A 24,317-nucleotide genomic window follows, 5' to 3' on the forward strand; every position below is an offset into this window, starting at 1 on the left:
CCAGGAAGTCCGCAATATAGTCGGCAGCCAAACTTGCCGCTGTGTCCAACTAGTCCATTGAGATAGGCCATAGCTGGGCCATCTGCTGTGACAAGTGCTAGGAACAGTTTTGACATGAATAGAATGTTTCTTGAGGTGTCCCAGATACGTAGTCCTTCACATTGGATGGCAGAGAGATGATGTAGGCCTGGAAATATAAAGGAATCAATATTTTTTGGCTTGTTTGGTCCTGGTATGATCCCCCCTGGTAAAACATGTTTTTTCTTGTATCGTTTATCTGGCGAAAGGTCAAAGACTACCCAGATATAGATCCAACAGTTGGAGGCCTTTTTTTTCATATAGCTGAGCACCATCCATTGAGAACATTAGTACTGTATCACCAGCTTGTATCCAACTGTTACAATTGACATACCAGCACCTACTTACGCTTCATTTTTGTACTTTAACTTTTCATTTTCCAAGTCACATGACCAGTCATGTGACCATTTACTTTACTTTACATTTTCGACTTTTATAAGTCACGTGACACATCACCTGACCAAAGTCTAGACTCACCATGTGACAGGTCACATGCTAGACATCGGACTTTAAACTTTATTTGCAACTGTATAGTACACATGTACAAACAAACCTGTAGTAGTATATATACCCCAGGAGACTCCTCAGCGAGTCCTCCTGTTGTCTAGCACAACTAACTCACTGCAGCCTAAGGGGTAACCACTCCCCAACTTCCTCTTCTATATAGTGTGTTCCTGTGTGCGCCAGAGTAAATCACTCTTGGTTGTTACACCAACCATCTGCGACGGCATTGAGGTAGTCGCTTCCAGTGAAGAAGTCGTCATAGGAACTGAGGACTCCATCATTGAGACTGAGTTCTTTATTTAGTTCTTGAGTTTGTATCTCCCAGTACCTCATATTAGTTGCATTGTCTGAGTCTTGCCAAATAGCTTGTATTTGTGGGCCTATTGGCATTGTATGGAATTGCTGACAAGAAACTTTTCTCTTCCCCTTAGATTGCATGAGCATTGCTTCGTCGTATTGTGGTTGAAGACACATTGGGCATTTGTCCAAAGGGTCCGGTATATGCTATGCATGTATTGACACACATATCATGCACCAGTGACTCAACACCGCTCAACTCAGCCATACGGTGCTTGATTTGATAGTGTGACTGGATCCTATCTATGTTCTCAGGGTGCAATTGGTGGTAGGTGTCATGTACTTGATGCCTGTTTGGACGCATTGGTAGTTGCTAGAAAAAAATCGAGTGCAAATCGCTCAAATGGACTTTTGAGGTGACATGTTTCTTGCGGGAAGTTTTGCAGTCAATTGAGAGCCTCGGGATCAAGTTTCATATGGGGGTCTTCAAGATGAGCCTCTTTTAAGGCGTTAACAAATGCCATGGCAATCTTGATGCTGTCTAGCTTCGTGGTCCGAGTCAGGGTCTACAGGTTAACATCGTCAAGTCCAAATGTTATGGGATCTTTGTATAGGTCACCTTGGCTTTCATGTTGATAAGGTTGACTGTTGTAATTTGTGCACTCAGTCTGGTGCACGAGATCGCACGCAAGTCTGTTGATTGAGTCAATGTTGATACTCTCAACTCTAAATTGTGGGAAATGTTCAGGATTGTATTAGATTAGATATAAATATGCTCATTTGTGAGAATTCTATGTAATTTGGTACAAATTGTTAGTCTTGTCCAAACTAAGGGTGGCGTGCGGGAGCCCCCCATTCGGCACCAATAAAGCTTACAAGGCGAGTCTGAGAATGGTCAGCAGGTACCACAAAATCGGCATGAAACGGCCACATTTACGAGAAACACAGGTCCACTAAAATTTGAGTACATCCTTACATGGCCCCTATGAAATATCAGCAAGGGCAGTCTACTACTTATTCTTTATAAATTGTATGCCTTTCAAAGGCTAAACCAGTGAAGTACTGTAGCATGATAATGATAATAAGGAAGCAATATACAGAAGACCCAAAACTGTGCTAAGAAATAAACTAGACTCAAAAAAAAGCTAGATACCATTCATATTGTCAAAACCCTTATTCCTTGATAAATATATATGTGGCTCCTGCCTAGATAATGACTTTTGAAAGGCAAGTCTGAGGAAAGTGTCGTACCTCTCCCCCAGTATTACAGCCAAACAATCCCATGCTGATAACAAATTAATAATATAATTACTCAAACATAGTAATATCTAAGTGCGTGTGAGATTGATCAACAAAATATATCAACTCAAGGCGTCTGCGCGTGGTGGGCGTGTGCGGTAATACATTGCGCTCATTGCTGTCTTCTCCCACGTTGTCGGCAAAGTTCCCCTCGTCGAGTTATATTGACGCTCATGCTCAAGGCAATGACTGGCAAGCTGAAACAAGGACGCCCCCTCCCGCTCCAAGCTCTCCCCCCATCGATGGTCATTAAATTGTGCCTGGTAGAGGATACCGTCTGCAAAATCCTGCAGTAATTTTGCATGAGTCACCATTGTTTCACCTACAGACCAATTCTCTATCCCTCCGACGTCAATAATTCCTTCATCACCTGAATCCTTGTCATCTCGGATGTCTGAATCCCCTTGTCCAGCAGCCATGTTTGTCAGCAAAACGGTGTCATCACTATTCAAATGGCCGGTTGGAGTGTCCAGCAAAATAAGTGCTGGATGCTTCCAGAACGGCGTTGTTCAATTACGCTTGACCTCGAGGAAGAACAAGGGGGGGACAGGATGGACATCTTGAATAAGATGCTTGCAGAGGAGAAATTGGCTGGTACTGAAATGTGGGCAGGTACACACCCAGGTGAGTGTGTTTGGTCTGTATTTATTGTTCAACGGCATAGTAATTGGGGTTGTTGCCACCTGTTTCCAGTCCCGCTTGAATGCCTTGCGCCATGATGCAAGTTCACAATATTGGCCTTTGTTATCCATCAAATGGTCTAGCTTGCAATAATAGGTAGGCGCCAGCTTCATGACAAGAACCCATGCCAGAAGGTCAACGCGCGGCTTGTGAAAATGCAGAAGAATGTCATGTTTGATACGACACCAACTATTGAATGTAAGTTACTAATGTCCCTCGTTATGTGTAAGCTGACTTACTGGCTCTCTAGAATCATTGTGGTCTTGAGCACTGGAATCTCATCATGATATGATTGTGCCCACAATTCCCATCGCTGTCATGCACCAAGTTGATTGGTAGCATGGACAGGTGTCAAGAATGAAGCAAATATTCAAAAAGACTCGCCTTTGCGCCACACAGACACAGTGCCACGTGGAATAGTAATTAATATTGCCTGTTTCGAACTTGTGGCTGATCAGCACCACCTCTATTAGGCAATCCAGTCACGCTCACCTTTGCTTTTCCATCCGGTACTTTCCGTGTTTCGGCATTTCGGCAAATTTTCGCGTCGCCACTGGCTACACATTTCATTGCGCCCTCGCTTTTGTTGTTTCCCTTACTCCCCTTCCTTTGCCTAGCCCCACCATGGGCCCCTTCCTCTCCTTTTTATTCTCACCTGACGGTCGTTTCTGGATCCCCATTCTAATCCACTTTTTTGTCACCTCCACCCTCCTCCTCCTCATCTTATTTGCACCCCCACCATTTCTGATGTCACCACTTCCTATCCGCTTCCGTTGCCGATCCATTGACTACCACGTGCCGCTGCTGATATCCGATCCGTTGACTACCACATGCCACTGCTGATATCCAATCCGTTGACTACCACGTGCCACTGCTGATATCAGCAAAGCCCCGGCAGCCGGTCCAAATAGGGCAACAGGTCCATCTTCATGACGTCGATCTGCCATCATATACTATCAAAACATTGGTCGCTCGTCTTGCCTGGTTGGAGCGTGGGTGGGTAGTTTTTGAGCTGGAGAAGGTTCATCCCCTTGCGTTGCCCATGTTCATTGCTGTCCCATTCACTTGGGTACACTTATCTTTTGTCCATTGTCTTTGCTACAGCTACACCTACCACACGCTGCCTGGGACTCACTTGTTCCAAATTGGAACTACTCCTCTCCCTCCCTCGTTTGATCAGGTGGTCCAACACAACCAGTCCATTGGTAAGGCCATGGAACTGTTGGATTTGGACTAGGTGGTGGACCGGTGGCTCCAGTTTCTTTTTTTTCAGCAGAACATTTATTTACAGTGCAATTATTTTTGATTTTTGAATCATTTTTATGGACACATATTTTTTTAGAATGCCTGACTGACAATAAAGGAACCTGTGTTGATACTGATAGTGTTTTGCCTTGCCCTTTTTTACTGCATCTTCCCATGACATCATGATTTTCCTGCTCTCTTTTTGCTATTGGACTTTACTTTATGGCTGTACAAACCTGTGACATTACTCACAGCATTTATTGTTCTATCCCTTTCTTTTCCTTTTTTTTGACAATCTTATCCTGTACTACCTACGCAGGATTTGTCAGCGTACATTCCTTCCTTCATGTTCTTTCTCATTCTTTTTGCGCAGCTATACTGTGCATAGCCTACTTTTCTTTCACTATATAAACCCCTGTATTTTACCTTGTAAAAAAAGAACAAGAACTCCAATCCAGACTTCTTCTCTACTCTCAAGTTCACTACTCTGCTACTTGTGATCCAGTGTGGTCACAACACTTCCCACTTCTACCACTGTCAACTGCTGTCATCGTCACTTCCCACTTTTGAAGTCATTGTCATCCCTTTCAATTAGAGTCCTTCTGAGCACTACAGTTTGTGCGTCAGGAGCCTGCTATCACTGGGAACCTCGTCATATTGTCATTCTCAAACCTACCTTGTGCTACGATTAGCAAGGTAGTGCTCATCTATACTCGTTACAAAGCCCCTATCCTTCTATAAATTCAACTATCCCTCCTCCTCAAAACCCACACTCATACACCTCTGGGTTTTACTTTGAAGGATCTTTATATGTACCACCCCACGAACAACCAGACCACTCCACTGTTCTAGGAGGCAAAGCCCATAAACAAGTTCCGTGGAATCTGGGCGGATTGTGTGTTAGTTTGTTTTGTGTGTGGTTTTCTAACAGCAGTTCTCATCATCGACATCGCTCTAGCCTGTACCAGTTCTCCCAGAGGTATGCGCAGGCTTCACGTAGATCATTCACGACGCAAAATTGATACATTTGTTTGACTGCCCAGTCACAAATCCCTCGGCGGCTTGGGTGCGAGTATCCAGAGATGAGAGGATGGGCACAGAAATGCCTTTCCATCATATCAATGATCTTCTCCCGATGATTTTTGGGACATAATGTGCATTTTTCCTTCATTGTCTTGTGCCCGATTGATTCCAACTGGTCTACAGTTTCATTTTTAGGCCGCTTTGGCAACCTGATCATCAATTTCCCATGGCCAGTGGTCTCGTCGCAGTCACACTGACAGTCGGTTTCAATGGGTGGTGTGCTATTTGTTGTCAGTGGTGACACCATCAATGGCAGCCTAGGTATTTGGGGTAGGGCAAGGAGCTTCGTTGACTTGCAACACATCTGGGGCACCACCTTCATACTTGGTCATGTCTGCTTTTCTGGGGGGAACAAATGTTGTGTCGATGAAGGCAAATTCTGAATGCGCACGTTGGGGATTATATGGAGTGGTTGCCAGCTTATTTTTAGCCAGGCACTGCATTGCTTGTCGTAGGTGCCACCAGCATAGTTGAATCTTTGCGTCCCAGATCTCCCGGAGCATGCCAATTTTAGCCATGTCCTTATTGACGTGCGTGAAGATGGGTACAACACCATATGTGTCACGTAGACACTTTACCCATGCTGTCAAGGCTACCTTCCGCTTGCCAATATCTAGGGCACTTGCTGTGGATATTACGCAGTATGACAGGGAAAACCCTGCATTGTCATATTCTCCAAGAACACTGTAGAGTTTGAGATTCTTGGAGTTTGTATTATCTGTTAGTCAAGGTCAGTCTTGACATCATATGCAGTGGCGGTGATTTTTTACACGTTGCGTCGATTCCAATCTCGACAACTTTTCCTTTTAGCCGCTGCGCAATTTTCTTCATGCCCCAACACAGCTGTTCAACACCATCCGCTACTTTGATATCAAATAGATCTACGTCATCCTTGAGCTCACTGAGAAGGATATACACAGAGGTAAGTTGGACAGGGTCCTTCTTCCAAAGGACCTCGCTCATTTCCGTCCATGCCCTATGGACTTGTTTTCCTGTTATGTGAGGATACAGGGCTTGTACCTTGGGTATCATTGAAACTGGAGTGCTCCACTCAATATTGTTGCATATGATCTGGATTGCCTCGGGCGGCATGGTGACATCATAATAAGGTTTGTGCCTCTGCTCATGCTTGAGTCGGATAGTCACAACACGAGTTCCAGAAGTGCGTTTCATGCATAACACATTGAGCTGGCTACCACAGTCAAACCTCTGCATGCCAACATGATCACGGTGTTTAACATCAGGCTTTGTGCTTGGCTTGGCTTTTTTCTTCCTCCCGTCATCCTGACAGCACCACAGACGTTTTGTGGCCATTTTGAGTCTTTGTATGATCCTTCACCCTAGCCACAGATGTCAGTGATATAACAGGAGGACAGACAGCTCCTCACGTGAATCGGTACCCAGTGGTCTTCCATATGTTGCTAATGGTCATCTCAACTCTTTTTTTATCATCGACAAATGGATCTTCTGCAAGCTGGTAGCTGCCGAAGAAGCTCACACTCTCTCTGCTCTTGAAGTCTTCTCGGAGTGCACAAAACAATGTGTTACTGTTTTCATAGACTTTTACGGCCTGCTAACACGGCTTAGTTAGCTCCTTACTTGGTGAGTTGTAGACCTACAGTTCCAGGGCCATCCTCGTCTGAACTGTCATGCCTTTCAGGTATTGGAGGTATGACCTCACGGGTCCCTTCTCCAGTAAGTCTACCCACCTCGTCTGTAGTCTCCTGGTGCGGAGCAGGTGCCTGACGTGGAGGTGGATCTGTGTGTTCGTCACCTCTCCTTTTTGTTTGGTGTGCAGTGACAGCCATTCTTGCTTTTTCTCTACATGAGGAACACATCTTGTATGGCAGGCCATTTCTACCAATGTTTTGCTCGGGAACTATGTTCTTGCATGATTTTTGTGAGCATTCCATTAGGAAAGTATAGAGGTAGCAGGCAATGTAGAGTTGGAACTTGAAAACACATAGAAATTATTGCCAAGTACAGTAAATTATACGAAATTTAGAAGTCACGTGGATTTCACGTGACTTTGTTAGGGCCAGCTGTCTGAGGATGCTCTTGCAGTTTGAGTTAGCGCTTGCTGGGTTTCAAGTTGCTGAGTTTATGTTGAGTTTCTGCTGATCTCGGGTTTTGGCGAAAAAGTTTCAAGAAGTCGTGTTATTGACACCGAATGAGGGCTCCTGTACGCCTTAGTTCGGATCAGACCTTAGTAGTTACTGATATCGACTGTCATATCAATTTGGTCTGACTGGGGAGACTAACAAATTGTGTCGTTTCCGACTGGGACTGAAGACTACTATCGATCTGAATTCAGCCGTAACCAAACAGGTGAACCATGCCCATCATGAAGCTCAACCTCAACTGCTACTTTCCGGTGGAGCCACCGTTTTTCACGCAAATCATTTTTGAGGGCAATCTCAAAGTCAAATCACTGTTGAGGGAGGTCCACAAGCAGCTCAAGGAGGAAAGCTATGATGTCCCACTGAGGGACCTTGTGCTGTACAAGGTGTGTCTGCCACCTAGTCTACGATGCCAAATGACTGACCCTGGATAGGCGGATGTCAAGATAAAGCCCGAGGTGGATCTGACAGACCGTGTCATTCAGTGGCTTCGCATCCAACCAGAGGCAGCCGAGCTCAGTGTTCTACATGATATTGGAGACGTGTTCACCGAAGCCCTGCCAAATGGTACTCTTCATATCATTGTTGCCAATGCCGAGAGTGCGTTTTTTCATGTGTTTCCATACCCCTCCCTAGCCCCCTCACCCCGTTTCAGTCAAGGAGCTACTTGACTTTGTTGACGATCCTCAAGCGCGGTCTCGGATACAGATTAAGAAAAGTACGAGTCCACCCACTTGTCACTTGTTCAATCCTCATTATTTTTGCAGAGCTCGGCAAGCAGTTCGCCAAACTATCATCCAGCCCCTCCCCATCTGCAGTTGTAAGGAGCGCTGATGCATTGGCAAAGTTCCTCAATGCCGATGGCCATCCTGTGTGCCTCGATCAAGTCCCAGCCGCCATGTTCAGCCCGCCACTTGCGCACCTACAACGGGCCCTCGCCGAGCTTGGCGATCTCGAGGTGACCGAACATGATGTCAGCCACGCGTCTAGCTTCCTCAGCAGTACAATCATGTCTTATCACAATGAGGACAGTCGCCGGAACGCCATTCGGCAGCACGTCGACCACTTAATGGGGGAGCCTGGTCAGTGGGAGGAAAGGCTTGACCGGGTGGGGAACATCCAGCCTGATGCGAGTTGGTGGCAAGGTGAGTTCCCTGTCACAATCCTGGAGCTGAAAAATGCCCCTGGTATTGGCGGAGATCCTTTTGTTCAAAGTCTTGCCGACTACAGCAAGATTGTGTCGGACCCCCAGGTGCGGCAGCACGCATCCACGTTCGTATCTCCGTTGACGTGTCCTTTCTAGCTTGCGCACTTTCAAGGATCCTGCAATTTCCCTGTCTTGCTTCTCGGTCTCTCGGGAAATCGGATCGAGATTGGTGTGGCTGTCTGTGTTGGCTCTATCTACGCATCCAGGCTAGTCGCCTTCAATATCACCCCCGGATTTCACTTGTCCGAGAACATCATCCATGCGGCTCGAATCTTCAGGTGCCTTTCATCGTGTCGAGCGGCACTGGCAGCGCACTACCGCGCAGTTCAGGGCAACCACGTAACTATTGCGGCAATCTACCCTGACCCAACCTCAGTATCAGGCAATGCATTGCCGTGCCTGACCTACCACGGTGTCCTCTTGCGAACCGGCGAGCACATTTCGACCAGCTTGCCAGACCTGGGAGTTGGGACCACCGCGCTGTACCGGGCTACCCTTGGTGACGCTGCCACCCCTGATGGTGCTACCGAGGTCGTCGTCAAGTTTGCGAGTCGGTACGGTAAAGCAGCCCACCGCCTCTTATCCGATGCCAAACTGGCCCCAAAGCTCCACTGGTGCGAGCCAATCATCGGGGGCCTTTTTATGGTCGTCATGGACCATCTCGAAGACGGTGCATCAATCTGGCGACTGCGAAACAGTTCAAGGCCCAAACCTGTTCCCGAAGCTGTCTTGAGGGATGTTAAAAGGGCACTAAAGCTCTTGCACGAGAATAGGTTTGTGTTCGGAGACCTGCGTGACACGAATGTTGTTTCTTCCAAGGAGCAAGGGTTTCTCGTTGATTTCGATTGGGCTGGGAAGGAAGGAGAGGACAGATACCCAGCCGCGCTCAATGAAAATAATAAGTGGCATGCCGAGGTTCGTGCGCACGCCGTTATGAGCAAGGCGCATGATGATTATCAGTTCGAACAGTTGGAGGCTCAGCTGAAGTAGTTTGTTGTATCCTTTCAAGACCTTTTGTACCATAGCTCCCAAAATCGCATTACATTTGTCACCCACTCATTTTCACCGGACTTTCACAGAATGTGCAGTTGGGAGGGATAACATGACTGCTAGTTCTCGCACAGGTTTGATATTACAAGTGCAATGGAATAGGCTGCTTGCAGTTAGGAGGGATAACATGACTTCTAGTTCTCGCACAGGTTTGATATTACAAGTGCAATGGAATAGGCTGCTAAAAGCTTGAACGAGCTGTAAGACTTCTCATTTTAATCTGACGTAGTTACTTGCAGATAATCCAAGAGTATAGTGATGCATTGAATCATCTTTATATTCTTGTGGTGCACGTGTAGTAGTACCTAACAATAATTAATAGTATTGAGTAGAGAGGATACTGACAATGAAAAATGGCCATCTATGCTTCCGACTTTTCTTTTTCTTCCTCCGTAGGATCGTGGATAATCCTCATAAAATCCCACCATTGTGGTCCATACAAATAGTACAACACCCCAAAAGTCGCGCCGCTCAAATGCGCATAATGATCAAACATCTTGTACCAGAGCCAGAGATCAGCAAAACAAAATCAAAGCAGTAGCAATACAATCTCTTACTTCCAACCACGCAATATACCAATAGCATCCAAGGCTATAATAGCACCCACACCTGACTGGATAGGAATTGCAAAGAACGGGAGGAATATGAGGCTGATACTAGCATCAGGGAATGCCAGTGCGCTGAGTGTGACAGCTGCGTAAATGGCGCCTGAAGCCCCTAAAGATGGGAGAATCTCCTTTGCCGTCGCACCAGCAGCGGATTTGGCAACTGTTCCAGCCGCCAGAGTGCCACTAGGTTTTGAGAGTTGCAATACTAGGCACGGGAATAATACCTTCACTCATGTAAAACAAAAACACTTGAAATTCTCTAAAGCTATGGGACTATGGTTGCACTCAAGTGGGAGTGACAAATCCGGACAAATCCATATCACAGCACAATGGGATCTGCACCCGTGTACAGTGATTCTGGACCTTCTGGGCATGCAACCAATCAGTATGCTTTCCAAGTATGCCTTGGTAGCTTAGTTGGTAAAGCACCAGACCATGAAAGCTGGAGTCCCAGGTTCAAGCCCTGGCCAATGCATGTTTTCTCATACTATAAACAAATGTCATAATTTGTCAATCCGGTCTCTGCTAAAGCAGCCATGGTTTTTAATGGAGCATCACCACCACTCCATGGAGTTACCCATCATTCTCCTAGGAGTCATTATACTGTAGCGAGTAGCACCTCCGACTATAAGTAGTAGGGGGTTTAGTATAGAAATACCTCAGTCGTTTCTATAGCCTCTCAGGCAGTGGCTGAGTTTCACTTAGTTTTATTAGGTTATGAGCCCTGGTGCGCAAAAGCTACACAGGAAATAATTCTTTTTTGAAACAGCAACCTTGGAACCATGACCACAGCACACGATACATCCGCATGTCCAGTTCTCACTGGACCCAACACTTTTCAGATATGGAAACTCTGGATCATCTCAAAGCTACGTTGGGAAAATGTTCTCTGGGTTGTTACTGGAGAGGAGCTTAAGCCCTCACCAGGAAAACCTACCTCCTTGGAGGATCCTGAGATCACCTGGATACTTAAGGATGAGAAGGCACATGGAATCATCCAGGACCACATCTCTGATGCCCTCCTAATGAGGACTGGAGACCTCACCAGCTCCAAGGAGTTATTTGATAAACTTGTCTCACTCCATCAAACGTCCAACATTGCCTCGGCCTTCTATTCATTCCAGCAACTCACCAAATTGTCCTGGGATGGGACATCACCTATCCAGGACCACATTGCGAAAATCCGGACAATTGATTCACACCTCTCCGGAATGAAATTAGGAGTTGATACCAAACTCATGGCTTTCGCTCTTCTCCAATCTCTCCCATGCACTCCTGAATGGCAAATATATTTCAGTCATCAGTAATCAACACGATTGAAGAAAATAAACTTACCTTTGATGCAGTTGAGATCTGGATCACTGCAGAAGTTGCACGACAGTCAGGGAAGGCCCCTGGAGGTTCCGAATCACACTCAAATCCGAGAAAAAGTGGTGTGACTTTCACAAAGCTAAATCACACAACACCTTGGAGTGTCAAACACTTCAGTCAGCTAGAAAAGGTCAAAGGAAGAAGGGAAAGGAAAGACACAAGAATAAGGAAAAGAGAAGGAAAAGGCAAATACGGCGGAGCAATCATCTGGATCTGACTCCGAGGAGGAACAGAGTCATATTGCATTGGATCATGTACATATTTCCAAGCCCCTTGCTAAACACATTCAAGCTTACCTTGTGTCAGAACCCAATAAGACCAAAACAACAATTATTATTGACTCCAGAGCAACATCTCACACAATCCCTCACCGCTCCTGGTTTGAGCCAGGAACATACCATGTTCTGCATCCTCTGAGGACAATCAGTTTTGGGGATGAATCCTCTGTAAATGCCATTGGAATTGGAACTGTAATCCTACAAGCAACTGTTGGCAATAAGGACTACAATATTGCATTGTCAAATGTCTCACTTGTGCCAAACTTCACTTTAGCACTTGTCTCTGTCCACAAATTGTCTAAAACGAGGTTATCAACACTTTTTCCAGCAGGATCAAATGCTTGTAAGGTTCGGAAAAAGAAGGAACTTATCCTCACTGCCTTACACAAGCGAGGACTTTATCACATCCAAGCAAAACCTGAAATCAACCCAAAGTCAGCTTTTGCAGCAGTAGATGTAAATTTATTGCACAGGAGTATGGGACACATTGGAATGCACTGCTTGCAACAAATGGTTATATAAGGACAGCTCCAGGACATAGACACCCATACCGGAACCCCGGAGTTTTGTGAACCTTGTGCTTTAGGAATGATGAAGAAATTACCTTTCAAGTCTACTGGAGGAAACCAAGCCAAGCGCCCCATACAACTTCCAGGCAGGGTTTTTGATACTGGATTATCACTGTAGATGATTTCTCCAAATTTCCATGGATATATTTTCTAAAACATAAGAGTGAACCACTGGAACAATACAAGCAATGGAAAGAAGATGTCCAAATATTCTTAGACTCATTTGGGAGAAGAAAACTTCACTCCACTATACACAGAATTCCTCCGGAGTGATGGGGGAGGAGAATTGTCACAATCCCTCTCTTTCACACCTGACACTTCACCTTTTCTCTCAAATTCAGACGTCGAGACTCTTATCTCTCCTTATCTTATCACATAGCTTTTTCCTTTATCTATATCTTATCTCATCACGTGACCTTAAGTCATGTGATTACTTACAAATCATCTTACCAAGATACATGCTACATCCTCATGTCTATCAGTCAGCGCCTCATGGCTGACATGAGTTCTTACATATATAAGTAGACACTCAACGATGTACATACCTTAGCTTTTGATTTAGTCTTTATACGACCTGTTCAACTACCTGCTTGCAATTGACGTTGAGTTTGCCTGGTTTCTTCCAGTAGTGCAGCTTAGTCGTTATATAATCAAAAGCTAGTGGAGCACCTAGTTGATGACACAAACAAAGGCTATTTTTACCATCATCCTAACCCCCGTCATCATCATCCTACTCTTTGTTCTACTCAAACTTTACATCCGCCTCATCACACCACTTCCTTCAATCACATCTCCTATCACTCGCCCATCTACTATCATCACATTCATCCAATCCTCCCCCTCTAACTCTTCTTTCGAAACCATTCCCCTATCTCCCATCATCCGCCCCCACAACCCAGTACTTAGAGAGCCCAGTGACGTGGAGTCATTGAGGTTTTATTAGATACAACATTTCTTTACGCTTCTTACCAGGTCGCACACTTGTGTCTGCCAGTAGAAAAAGGACTGCACGCGGTTAACGCTGGTCATCACTGAGACAACCGTTCAGACCTCAGTTACGATACTTTAGAACACAGGTACTATAGATAAATAGTTTACGTACACGCTAAGCGGGGACAGAAGAGGAACCCGTTGGCAGAAGGAAGACAGAGAAAGGGATCTTTCATTAAAGACGTGTTGATCCAGACTTGTCATCTGGGGAACCTTCTTGAATGCCCTTTGCATCAATTTCACTTTACCCAACTAGATCCCCAATTGATTGGTCTTCTCTTGAGCCAATCATAAAACAAGAATGACTATCCCCCGCTCTATCATTTTTATCATCACAACCATCCCTAAACAATGTCCTTCGAAGTGTGGAGAGAGACCAACCCCGATATGATAGGGTCGACCGACATGTCCAATTTACGCGACACATTATTGCATACTCCGCCGCGTGCACTATCGCCGGCACCCAACCAGCAGCAGCAGATACACAACCTGCAGAACTTAATCACAATGGCGGTCAACACAGCCATCGCAAACAACAACGAGCTGTGGGAAGAAATATTCGCATCAAAAGACGTAGAAGTGCTCAAATTGCGAAGAAGACTCGCAGAGACAGAAAGGAGGCAGCCTTTAGGGATGGGCCTGCCACGCGCACCAGAAGCCGAGTTTAGAAAAATGGCACTGGCAAAACCCAAACCCTACAACGGAGACAAAAAGAAGTTTCAAAGCTTCTCGGAGTCTCTAGAACTCCATTTCACTGCAAACCAAGCATACTTTTCCCGAGAAAGAAATTGGATAAGTTTTGCTTTATCATATATGAGCATCGGAGCAGCAGCGGCCCTGAGAACAGAATGGGTCGAGAGAAGGAAGATTGCGGAAGAAAGATCAGATGGAGGAGAGATCACACTCTTAGAAAGCTGGGCTCACTTCAAGAGGACTCTCAAAGATCACTTTGCAGACACACACAAGGAGGAAAAAGCAAAGTACGAGATCATGTACAAGAAGCAGGGAGCTCTGACAGCTCAAGAGTTCTTTGTAAAGTTTCAGGAGTTGAGGAGGCAAGACGGCTATGACATCAAAAGGAACGAACAGTTTTTGATCACCTTGATCAGAAACAATGTAAATGGTCCGCTTATCAAGCAGATCATCTACAATGGGAATGTTCCCATGATATATGTGGAGTGGAAGACAAGGATTGTCACCAATAATCAATTGTGGTGAGACCAGATGGAGAATGAGAAGATGATGAAAGGATCAACCAGCGGCAGCTCCGGTACAGGGAACCGGGGACCCAATGGAAGATACTAAGAAAGGGGCACTTCGGAGAAGAAGGCCGAGAGGGTGGAATTAAAGAAAGACGGCACGGGTACGCTATACACCGGAGCCGGAAAAGAGATGGAAGTAGACAAGCAGAAGTTCCGAGTAGAAGGACGCTGCTTTAAGTGTGGAGAAAAGGGCCATAGGGCCAGAGACCACCTAAACGGACAAATACCAGAAAAGAAACCAAAGTTTGACCTTTGAGCAATGTTAGAAGCAATGCTGGAGGAAGAACAAGCCAAATTGCTCCAGGGTTTTTAAGAAGGCCGGCTGCAACTCCTCACCAGACTGTGCCAAAGAACAATGTAAATAGATATGCTTCTCTCACTGTCGATGATCTTGATGCTACATGTACTAGTAAAGATGAAAATAATATCGCCTTATTTAAAGACGCACAAGATCTAAGACGAAAAGAGCAATCTATGAAAGAGGAGAACCTGAAAGGGAAATGGGTTGATAAGATTCCCAAAGATGCGGCGCAGTCAGTACCTAAAGGGGATAGGACTGAAAGAAGCGCAGCAGCTAAAAAGGAGACAACTGAAGCACAGAATGTTATGACTCAATTGGGTAGCATAACCGAGACTGATGCTTCATGTAAAGTCTTATCCCCTATACCGAGTTAACGGAGGGATGAAGGCTTAAATCAAACAAGTAGCGTCACAAATATCGATTAAGAAGTAATCAACAACTGAGGAAAATATGTACATGGTTGTTCACTATATATACGTTCTGAAAGTCAGCCATGAGGCGCTGACTGATGTTCTTTGTAATAGTCTAGACTCTTGTCACGTGATGGTCACGTGATCTGATGTAACTTTGTATTATGTTATCCGCGCTAATAGCAGCAGCTTAACATATCATATCTGTCATGTGATCAGATATCAAAGAAAATGAAAAGGAAACTAGCGCTCAGACTAGCGCTTCTTGTTCAAGTCATGACACTTCAACCCGCTCCAAAGAGGTCAGGAACACCTCAGATAAAAACCTAGACAAAAAGAAAGATCTGAAAACACCATGGACAGCTGTCTGGATAGCAGAAAGACTCAGGGACCAAAAGGAAGGAAGATCTATTGGTATCCTAAGTAGCTAGACCCATAAGAAACGAGGACTAGAAGTCAATGCAAACCTGATAAAAGAACTAAACACTTTACCAATTCACAAAACGGTATTAGCATTGGAAGAACTGAGAAAGCCCAAACAATTCATTCGCGGCACTCAGGGAAACCAAATGAATGTCACCTGCAGACTGACAAACCTCACATCACATCAATCAACGATAATTGAAGCACTACTAGATAGTGGCTGTACCGGAAGTTGCATAGATAACAAATTTGTTGAAGAACAGGGATTGTTACGATAACACAATTTTCAGACATTTCCTTTCTTTTTATTCTCCGCTTCAACTCTATACTTTAAGTGCCACACAGCATTTCCCCTTTCCCGCGCCGCGTTGCTTTTCTCTTATTTTTAGATTCAACTCTCTCACGCAGTGGAGCTGGCCATACGGGCTAGGCCTTATGACATCATCAGCCACTGCCTTCATCAACTGTATAGTACACATGTACAGACAAACCTGTAGTAGTATATATACCCCAATAGATCCAGGAGACTCCTCAGCGAGTCCTCCTGTTGTATACCAACTAACTCACTGCAGCCTAAGGGGTGACCACTCCCCAACTTCATCTTCTTTATAGTGTGTTCTGAGTGCGCCAGAGTAAATCACTCTTGGTTGTTACATTAGGACTCGCTCTTCTACTCTCTTGCACGTGTGTGCAAAAGTCCCATTGGGCACCCGGACTCCAGGGTGAAGGAGATTGGTTAGCGGTTAGGAATATCCCGTATAGTAGATAGGTGCGCTCCTAGCGACGGCCTTGTAGTGCTTTGGGAGAAGAACCCAAAACCTTTGATATGCGGCCCCCAGCGTTAAGGGGAGTACCATAGCTCAGCAGTCGGTGTGGAACCGCTGTTGATTAGATTTAGAATACAAAACTTCACCTTCGAATACCTCTGACCAGGCCGGGCACTTGCCTCCGCCAGTCTGGAGAAGGGTTGACAGCTTAACAAGCGGACCACCCCCTGACAACCGTTCGGACCAGGGTTTATTACAAATACATTTTATATACCTTTTCAAATACTATAGTGTGGGTAGTCGGAGATTGAGATCCGATACTCAGCTGGGAAGAGGCTGATCCGCAGATAGCAAGCGGGGACCCCCAGTTACCTTTTTTTTACATTACCAAAGAGAACAAGTCGACATGTCGTTGCAACCCCAAGATATGAATGCTCTGCTGCACGCCATGCGCACACAGATTGCAGCATTAACCTCGCAACTCGCCGAGATACAGGCAAACCCCCCTGTAGCAACCCCCTCGGTAGAGAAGAAGTTCAACAAAAAGGTCAAAGTCATCGCTGACCCCGGCGCCTTTGAGGAAGACAGAGCGCAATTCGCCAAATGGTGGATTAAACTCCAAATTTGGGTCAAAGCAAACTGGGATGCATTTGCCGACAATTTTGAGGTAGCCACTGCAGTACTATCTCGCCTAAAAGGACCTGTGGCGGGTCGATACGCCCAAGTACAATTGCAGGAGTGCTACACTGCGGGAGTGTGGTCCACCTGGGACGATCTCAAAATAGAGATCGAAAAATATTTCAAATTGCAAGCTGAGCATGACTGGGCGCATCAGCAAATCCGTTTCTTCAAACAAGGAAACATGAGGACAGATGATTTTGTAACCCGGTTCCTGGCCCTCTCAATCCAAGGGGGTCTTGGCAATGAACATGCAGTAGAACTGCTAGAACGCAATGTGAACCCTCGCATTGCAGAGCAGATCTATCTGCAAGATACACGAAGCAACAACTTGGCCCTGGCGGCTGAAGAAGTACGACGAGTCGGTGGAGCCATAGAGCTCTACACCATGCACCAAGGTGGCGGGTCCACCAAACAAAATAACACATCCCAGAGGCGCCCTGGGTCATCAAACCAAAATCATAATCACTCTCACGGGTTCAAGCTGTTCGGGCTGTAACCAGGGCAGGGAGCCCCTATGGATATTGGTGCGGTCCAAGGCGGACAGATGTGCAGATTCAAGGGGAACTGCTACAATTGCAGCCAAGAAGGACACATGTCCCAAGATTGCAGAAATGGGGCGCAGGCCGCCCAACAAAAAAATAACCAAGGGCACCAGGCGCGCCAACTAGAATCCGAGAAGCCGGACGATCGGCTCAACTCTTTGGCCGGTCGTTCGTACGACAAAATCCGGGCCTTCTTCTATGACCAACAGGTCAATGAAATGAAGGCTCAGGGAAAAGAATTCGGGGCTTAGCTCCTGTTAAAAATGAAGTAAACCACAACAAAGTGGCCCCTGCTCCGGGGTGTTGCACGAGCAATAAAGGAAAGACGGGGATGGCTCCCCAATTTGTAAATAAATTTCTAAATTTGTTATCAGAAGCTTGTACTTGTATGAAACATTGTGACTGTAATATTTATGATACTACCGCTGCACCAGCGTCTCCCTTGGAGCGTGGCCCCGGCAAGACAAAAACTAGGGTGCTTGATTCTGGTAAAAATAAAATAGAAAAACATGTAACGTTCAATGTTTCCCCTTCCTCTTCAGAGCCACCCTTTCCCAAAATCCCAAGGCATGTGTTGATGCGCACATATTTATGTATTTATTCCAAAAGGAGATTTGTTTAGACGTTGGCGTGGAAAACCTTGCCCAGGGCAAAGTACACCCAACTAGCGCACTGCTTGATTCAGGCGCTAACGGGATCTTCATAGATCAGGTCTGGGCGGAGCAAATTGGACTCCCCCTTGTAAAATTAAATGTATCTATTCCCGTCTATAACGTTGACGGTACGCTTAACGCAGGTGGCTGTATCACGCACAAATGTTCTTTTGTGGTCAAATACCAAGGACACAGAGAACGAGTCACTGCCAAAGCTACCCAACTAGGGAAGATTAACTTAATCTTGGGCTGGACCTGGCTATTTAAACATAATCCCGAGATCAACTGGCAGACAGGGGTTGTCACATTGTCACGTTGCCCTCAGGAATGTGTAAACTTGGGTAAACCAAATCATGTCCGTCACGATGAGCGTCTCGAAAAGTTAAATGCTAGTCACGTTTACGAGCTCAGATCTTTAGAAAAGATCGATGATGACAATGATGAGGTAAAACCTGAGGAAGAGATTAAGAGGCTGGTACCTCCCAAGTACCACGACTTCTGGAAAGTCTTTTCTAAACACAAATCAGAGCGCTTCCCAGAGGCTAAGCCTTGGGACCATGCTATAGATTTGAAGGACACCTTTAAACCAAGAAAAGGACACATGATACCGCTCTCTTCCCCAGAGAGAGATGAGGTATCTAGTTTCATAGACGAACAACTTAGGAAGGGTTACATCAGACCTTCCAAAAGTCCTATGACGTCCCCGGTGTTCTTCATTCCTAAAAAAGATGGTAAGAAGCAAATGATTATGGACTATCGTTACGTGAATGAGCACACAAAAAGGGTCACTATGACCAAAAAAAAGTGTACCACAACCTAGGCTGATGGACACAGTGTCCAGTTGGGGTAAGTGGATGGCTCACCACAACTAGAAGAAGAAGGGTATCCCTGAACTGATCAGTGGTCTCTACAACCTGAGATTCATTCGGGGGTACCTCCTTATTGCAAGGCTTGGCTCACAAGCTGAGTCAACACCAGAAGGAAGGGCAAGACACATTCAGTACACATGAGCAGTGGCTAAACTCCTCTTGTACCCTGGACTATACTGGAATTTTGTAGAGGATATGCACCTCAAAATTGCCCAGCACAACATGAGGCAAAACCGCTTCCCTGCCGTGCTGGATATCACAGTGAAGCAACTCACGTGCCACTAACGTGATTAGCAGTGTGACATATGCAGAAGCTGATGACCCCTGGGTGCATGTTTACTTCTGGCTGGCCCAGGAAATAGCAGACCTTAGAAGTGACCCTGAGGCAGCAATGCTCAGTGTAAAGCTCACCGACTAACCCCAACACCAAGGCTCAGCAACGGCAAAGGCCCTGCTCCAGGACAACTGGTAGCTGACCCCAGCAACTCAAATAAGGCAGGCTCCTCCTTGGCTGGTCCATCAACCACAGGTCCCCAAAACGAGGACACTGAGATGGAGGACTTACCCCCATTCAGGGGTGAGCAAGGCCCTGCTCCCATGTAAGAGGTCTTTCCTGCTGGATGTTGGCTACTGCTGTTGAGTCACATTGCCTCATGCTTTGTGCCTGCCATCACCATCATAATAGAATATTATCATTGTATGAACATTAGTTCTTTTACTCTTTCTTCTTCTGTCCTTTCTCTTGTCTCATTTTATTATCTCTCTTATTTTGTTTTATCTCATTCTGATACTATGCATGTTTGTACAACCAAGTGTACATACAATATACCTTACATATATATCATGAAAATATTTCCCTTTCTCTTTTTACTTTCTCTCTCTTTGTACATACAAACACTGAACCTTCTTTTTCTGGGGGAGGGTGTAAGGTATTGATTGGATTAGTCATACCTTACACCTCATTTAAGTATATAGAACTACATAGTTTTAAGATAGGTATTTAGTCCAAGTTTGTGATTAGATTAGGACAATCTAATCACAAACTCTGACATATCATTGAATATAACCAAGGTTAAAATTCAGTACTGCGTGAATAAGTGAGTAAACAAAATAATCAGAGTGAATTACCATCCATAAGTGAAACACTCCCCAATTTACAACCGGATATAATGTTCATGTCACACTCAGATATAATTGCTATGCACTGACAGAACCGGAAGAACCTGGTTTCTGCTAAAGCACCAAGAAGAACAATGGCTGCTTCATGGAGTCACCATTGTTTTCCTAGGAGTTATTATACTGTAGCAAGCAGCACCTCCGACTATAAGTAGTAGGGGGTTTAGTATAGGAATACCTCAGTTGTTTCTATAGCCTCTTAGGCAGCGGCTGAGTTTCACTCAGATTTATTATGCACAAGGTCTACATAATTTCCATGTGGTGCTAAGATGTAATATGAACATAGTGCTCAGATCTAATACAAGTGTGGTGTTTAGATATACACAAATTGAATGTCTTGCAGTACATAACTATGATGTAGTTGCTAGAGCTAGTCCAGAGATTATGCAACAGACATATGATTGACATTCATTGGATTCGCAAATATTGGAAACACAACCCATAAAAAGCATGGGCCTGACATTGCATTAACATCAGTCACATGATTTTGCTAATTTATATTGTGATGATATCTCATGTTATTGGATGTGTACAGGTAGATTCTTAGTGCAAACTGAGTCTGACTAATGCTTGACCTAAACCTGACTATGACCTGATTAAGGAAACTGTGTCTGACTTGACTCCGACTATGAAATGACTAAGAGCTCGTACGGGAACTCTCACTTTTCAAAAAAATTGATTTTTGCTTCGGTCCAGCTCCTCCCGATTAGAGCGGAGAAAAAAAAAATGAAAATACACAGACCACGACATTTTTGCACATACCCCTAGTCAGCGCGACAAGCCATTATTATAAGTTTTGTCTTGCAGCTCAATATTGAGTCAAATTCTAATTGCATGGACAAAATAGAAGAAATTCATAGTCCAGAAATAGAGGACAAAAATCAAGCCCCATCCAACTCACAGATCGCCTTGACTAGACAACAGATCCTCTCATATGGCCTGCAGATGTCAAGGTTCATGTCAATCCTTGTTCAGTCGATCATTGCAACAGCTCAAGCTGTTGCTGAGGAGCAGAAGCAGCAACCACAGCCAAGGCCATATCATAACTCAATCCTGACGGGTTATGGATGGGTTAGAGAATTAATGGACGGTTATCCTGATCAAATAAGGACTGAGCTGGGGATGTGGCGAGAAATATTTGTAAGGCTTATCAATTTCCTGCAGAGTCATGGGTATACTGACTCTAAGCATGCCATGCTGGAGAAACCAACTGCCATCTTTCTGTATGCCTGCATCACCAGTTTATCTACCCGCCATCTTGCTGAACACTTTCAACATTCCAACGACACAATCACCAAGTATTTCAAGTGGATGCTTCAGGCTTTCACTTCCACCAATATCTACAACTCCTATGTGTTACGATAACACAATTTCCAGACATTTCCTTTCTTTTTATTCTCCGCTTCAACTCTATACTTTAAGCGCCACGCGGCATTTCCCTTTTCCCACGCCGCACTGCCTTTCTCTTATTTTTAGATTCAACTCTCTCACGCAGTAGAGCTGGCCATACGGGCTAGGCCTTATGACATCATCAGCCACTGCCTTCATTAACTGTATAGTACACATGTACAAACAAACCTGTAGTAGTATATATACCCCAATAGATCCAGGAGACTCCTCAGCAAGTCCTCCTGTTGTATACCAACTAACTCACTGCAGCCTAAGGGGTAATCACTCCCCAACTTCCTCTTCTTTATAGTGTGTGCTGTGTGCGCCAGAGTAAATCACTCTTGGTTGTTACACTATGTACGTCTTCCTGAGGCCACTGAGGCCACACCAGCTGCTATTGCCAACAACCCAAAACTTTGCCACTTCAAGGACGCCATTGGTGCAATTGACGGCACTAATATTGCCTGCAGCCCATTGGCTGCAGAGCGTGATGCTATGCAAAATTGCAAGGGCTTTTTCTTGCAGAACTGCCTTTTGTGCTGTGATTTCAACACGCAGTTTACGTATGTCCTTAGTGGGTAGGAGGGGTCCGCTGCAGATGCCAGTCTCTTTCATGATGCCCACTCCCATGATCTGTATATACTATCTGGCTGATGCAGGATTTCCCTCATGTAACCAGCTCCTTGTCCCCTACAAAGGTGTGCGCTACCACCTGGCTGAATATGCTTGTGGAAACCGCAGGTAAATCCCTAATATATATATTTGGACTAAGCTCACTTCTAAAAGGCCCCAGGACCCGCAAGAGTACTTCAATTTGCGCCATGCATTGGTTCAGAACATCATTGAGCGTATCTTTGGCATTCTGAAGTGCCGGTTTTCGATCTCAAAGGCTGCACCTGAATACGATATGTCTGTGCAGGCTTTTATCCCACCTGCTGTTTGCTTCCTTCACAACTTCATCCGTACTCACAATCCAACCAATGACAAAGACAATAACAAAGACACTGATCTTCTCACACCCGACAATGGCAATCACGGGGAGCTTTCATATCAAGTAATCTTAGAAGCAGCTCGTCTAGCAGCAAACAGCCAATGTGATAAAATTGCTCAGGAGATGTGGGTAGACTATCAAGTAGAGCTGCAAAAGAGAGGGTTGTTGTAAGTCAGTATACTACAATGTTTATTTGCTCAAAGTCACACATGAATGGATTGACTCAATCAATAACTTCATTGTGGTACGGAGAACACAGATATAAGTACATTAAGACCACTGATCATACTACTAACTAAACAAGCTTTGAGCAAACATAGACACAGCAAAACTCATTGTTCTGCAAAAAGCTAAGGTATTATGTATCTACAACTACAATATTGTGCTCAAAAATTTGAAACAGTTTGACTGAATCATTGACTCCCAGGTACTGATTATTTTTCAACACAGCAGAGATGGCATGGCTTTGATGAACATGTTTCAGGTTTGAAACAGGTGTTTCTGGCTGAGAGACTTTGGGAGGAGGAGCAGGAGGAGCAAAGGGAGCTTCCGTACCAAGGTCAATGTCTAGTTTAGTATTGAAGTCCCGCATGATGGGGAGGAACTTGCCAAGTCTGTTGTTCAGGCTAATGAGCACATTGGCAGTGGTATTACGTGGGAATTTTTTGGAACCTTGGCTTTGATTGCTTCCACCAGTGCTCTTGCTGTGGGAGATGACAGTTGCGCCTTTATGAATGTCAATCTCAGCATCTTGAGCCGAGCACTTGCTACTAGCTGAAGTGGTCAAACTCATGGGAGGAAGCACAGCTGCAGAAGTTGGGGAGGGAAGGCTGCCAAGCCAGTTGTTGATGCAACCAAGAGGATCCTTTGTGGCTATGTCAGACACAGCTGCATAAGGGATGGCAGGTGCAGCAGCCACAACAGCGGGCACTGCACGAAAGACGGTAGGCATGGCGAGTGCAGCAGGTGTAGGCGCAATAGATGTGGTAGAATTTGTGGTGGCGGAAACAGGCGGAGTAGATACCTGGGTGGTGGATGTGGACATCTTTGGCACCTTTGGGGCTCGGGGTACTCTAGGGGTGCAAAAGGCATTCAAGCCCTTGGCGTGCTGACCCCCCAGCAGCTCCTGCATAGCACTATAATGCACCCACCCCTCCTGTAGCAACCAAGAGTTTGTTACTCTGGCACACAACTCAGACAAGCAAAAGAATAATGAGTGGGAGTGGTTACCCCTATAGGTAGGACCAAGTTAGTTGTGGGCAAACAACAGGAGGACTCACTGAGGAGTCTCCTGGATCTATTGGGTATTTATACTACTACAGGGTGTTTGTACTTATATACTGTACAGTTGATGAAAGCAGTGGCTGATGATGTCAGAGGGCGCAGCCCGTGTGATCAGCCCCACTGTGTGACAAATTTGTAGCTAAAATAAGGAAAAGGCAGTGTAGCGTGAGAAGATGGAGTTTGAACCAA

At 45.3% G+C, this 24,317-nt stretch overlaps 7 protein-coding genes across 7 annotated transcripts; 4 read left to right on the top strand and 3 right to left on the bottom strand.

Moving 5' to 3' along the window:
• Positions 1–2,240: 2,240 nt before the first annotated feature.
• SERLADRAFT_373518 (uncharacterized protein) lies at positions 2,241–3,429 on the bottom strand (the record flags this gene model as incomplete). The annotated part of the gene is made up of 3 exons (XM_007322725.1): positions 2,241–2,669; positions 2,703–2,917; positions 3,414–3,429. The coding sequence occupies 3 exons, from the start codon at positions 3,427–3,429 to the stop codon at positions 2,241–2,243; spliced, it is 660 nt and encodes a 219-aa protein (XP_007322787.1).
• A 2,015-nt stretch (positions 3,430–5,444) lies between these two features.
• SERLADRAFT_442183 (uncharacterized protein) lies at positions 5,445–6,995 on the bottom strand (the record flags this gene model as incomplete). Its single annotated transcript, XM_007322726.1, has 4 exons — positions 5,445–5,905; positions 5,958–6,520; positions 6,576–6,760; positions 6,807–6,995. The coding sequence occupies 4 exons, from the start codon at positions 6,993–6,995 to the stop codon at positions 5,445–5,447; spliced, it is 1,398 nt and encodes a 465-aa protein (XP_007322788.1).
• A 346-nt stretch (positions 6,996–7,341) lies between these two features.
• SERLADRAFT_358104 (uncharacterized protein) lies at positions 7,342–9,588 on the top strand (the record flags this gene model as incomplete). The annotated part of the gene is made up of 4 exons (XM_007322727.1): positions 7,342–7,693; positions 7,742–8,025; positions 8,075–8,452; positions 8,611–9,588. The coding sequence occupies 2 exons, from the start codon at positions 8,435–8,437 to the stop codon at positions 9,502–9,504; spliced, it is 912 nt and encodes a 303-aa protein (XP_007322789.1).
• A 4,143-nt stretch (positions 9,589–13,731) lies between these two features.
• SERLADRAFT_442186 (uncharacterized protein) lies at positions 13,732–15,317 on the top strand (the record flags this gene model as incomplete). Its single annotated transcript, XM_007322728.1, has 3 exons — positions 13,732–14,594; positions 14,691–14,885; positions 14,957–15,317. The coding sequence occupies 3 exons, from the start codon at positions 13,732–13,734 to the stop codon at positions 15,315–15,317; spliced, it is 1,419 nt and encodes a 472-aa protein (XP_007322790.1).
• A 1,632-nt stretch (positions 15,318–16,949) lies between these two features.
• Positions 16,950–18,017, top strand: SERLADRAFT_442187 (uncharacterized protein; the record flags this gene model as incomplete). Its single annotated transcript, XM_007322729.1, has 2 exons — positions 16,950–17,716; positions 17,804–18,017. The coding sequence occupies 2 exons, from the start codon at positions 16,950–16,952 to the stop codon at positions 18,015–18,017; spliced, it is 981 nt and encodes a 326-aa protein (XP_007322791.1).
• Positions 18,018–18,357: 340 nt separating this feature from the next.
• SERLADRAFT_351747 (uncharacterized protein) lies at positions 18,358–18,681 on the top strand (the record flags this gene model as incomplete). Its single annotated transcript, XM_007322730.1, has 1 exon — positions 18,358–18,681. A coding segment is annotated over one exon (324 nt), but the record flags the coding sequence as incomplete, so codon positions are not given.
• A 4,521-nt stretch (positions 18,682–23,202) lies between these two features.
• On the bottom strand, positions 23,203–23,889 carry SERLADRAFT_442190 (uncharacterized protein; the record flags this gene model as incomplete). The annotated part of the gene is made up of 1 exon (XM_007322731.1): positions 23,203–23,889. One exon carries the CDS (start codon positions 23,887–23,889, stop codon positions 23,203–23,205), a length of 687 nt encoding a protein of 228 aa, XP_007322793.1.
• Positions 23,890–24,317: the final 428 nt, after the last annotated feature.

This window comes from Serpula lacrymans (genome assembly GCF_000218685.1).
Source record: "Serpula lacrymans var. lacrymans S7.9 unplaced genomic scaffold SERLAscaffold_13, whole genome shotgun sequence".
Classification (NCBI taxonomy): domain Eukaryota; kingdom Fungi; phylum Basidiomycota; class Agaricomycetes; order Boletales; family Serpulaceae; genus Serpula; species Serpula lacrymans.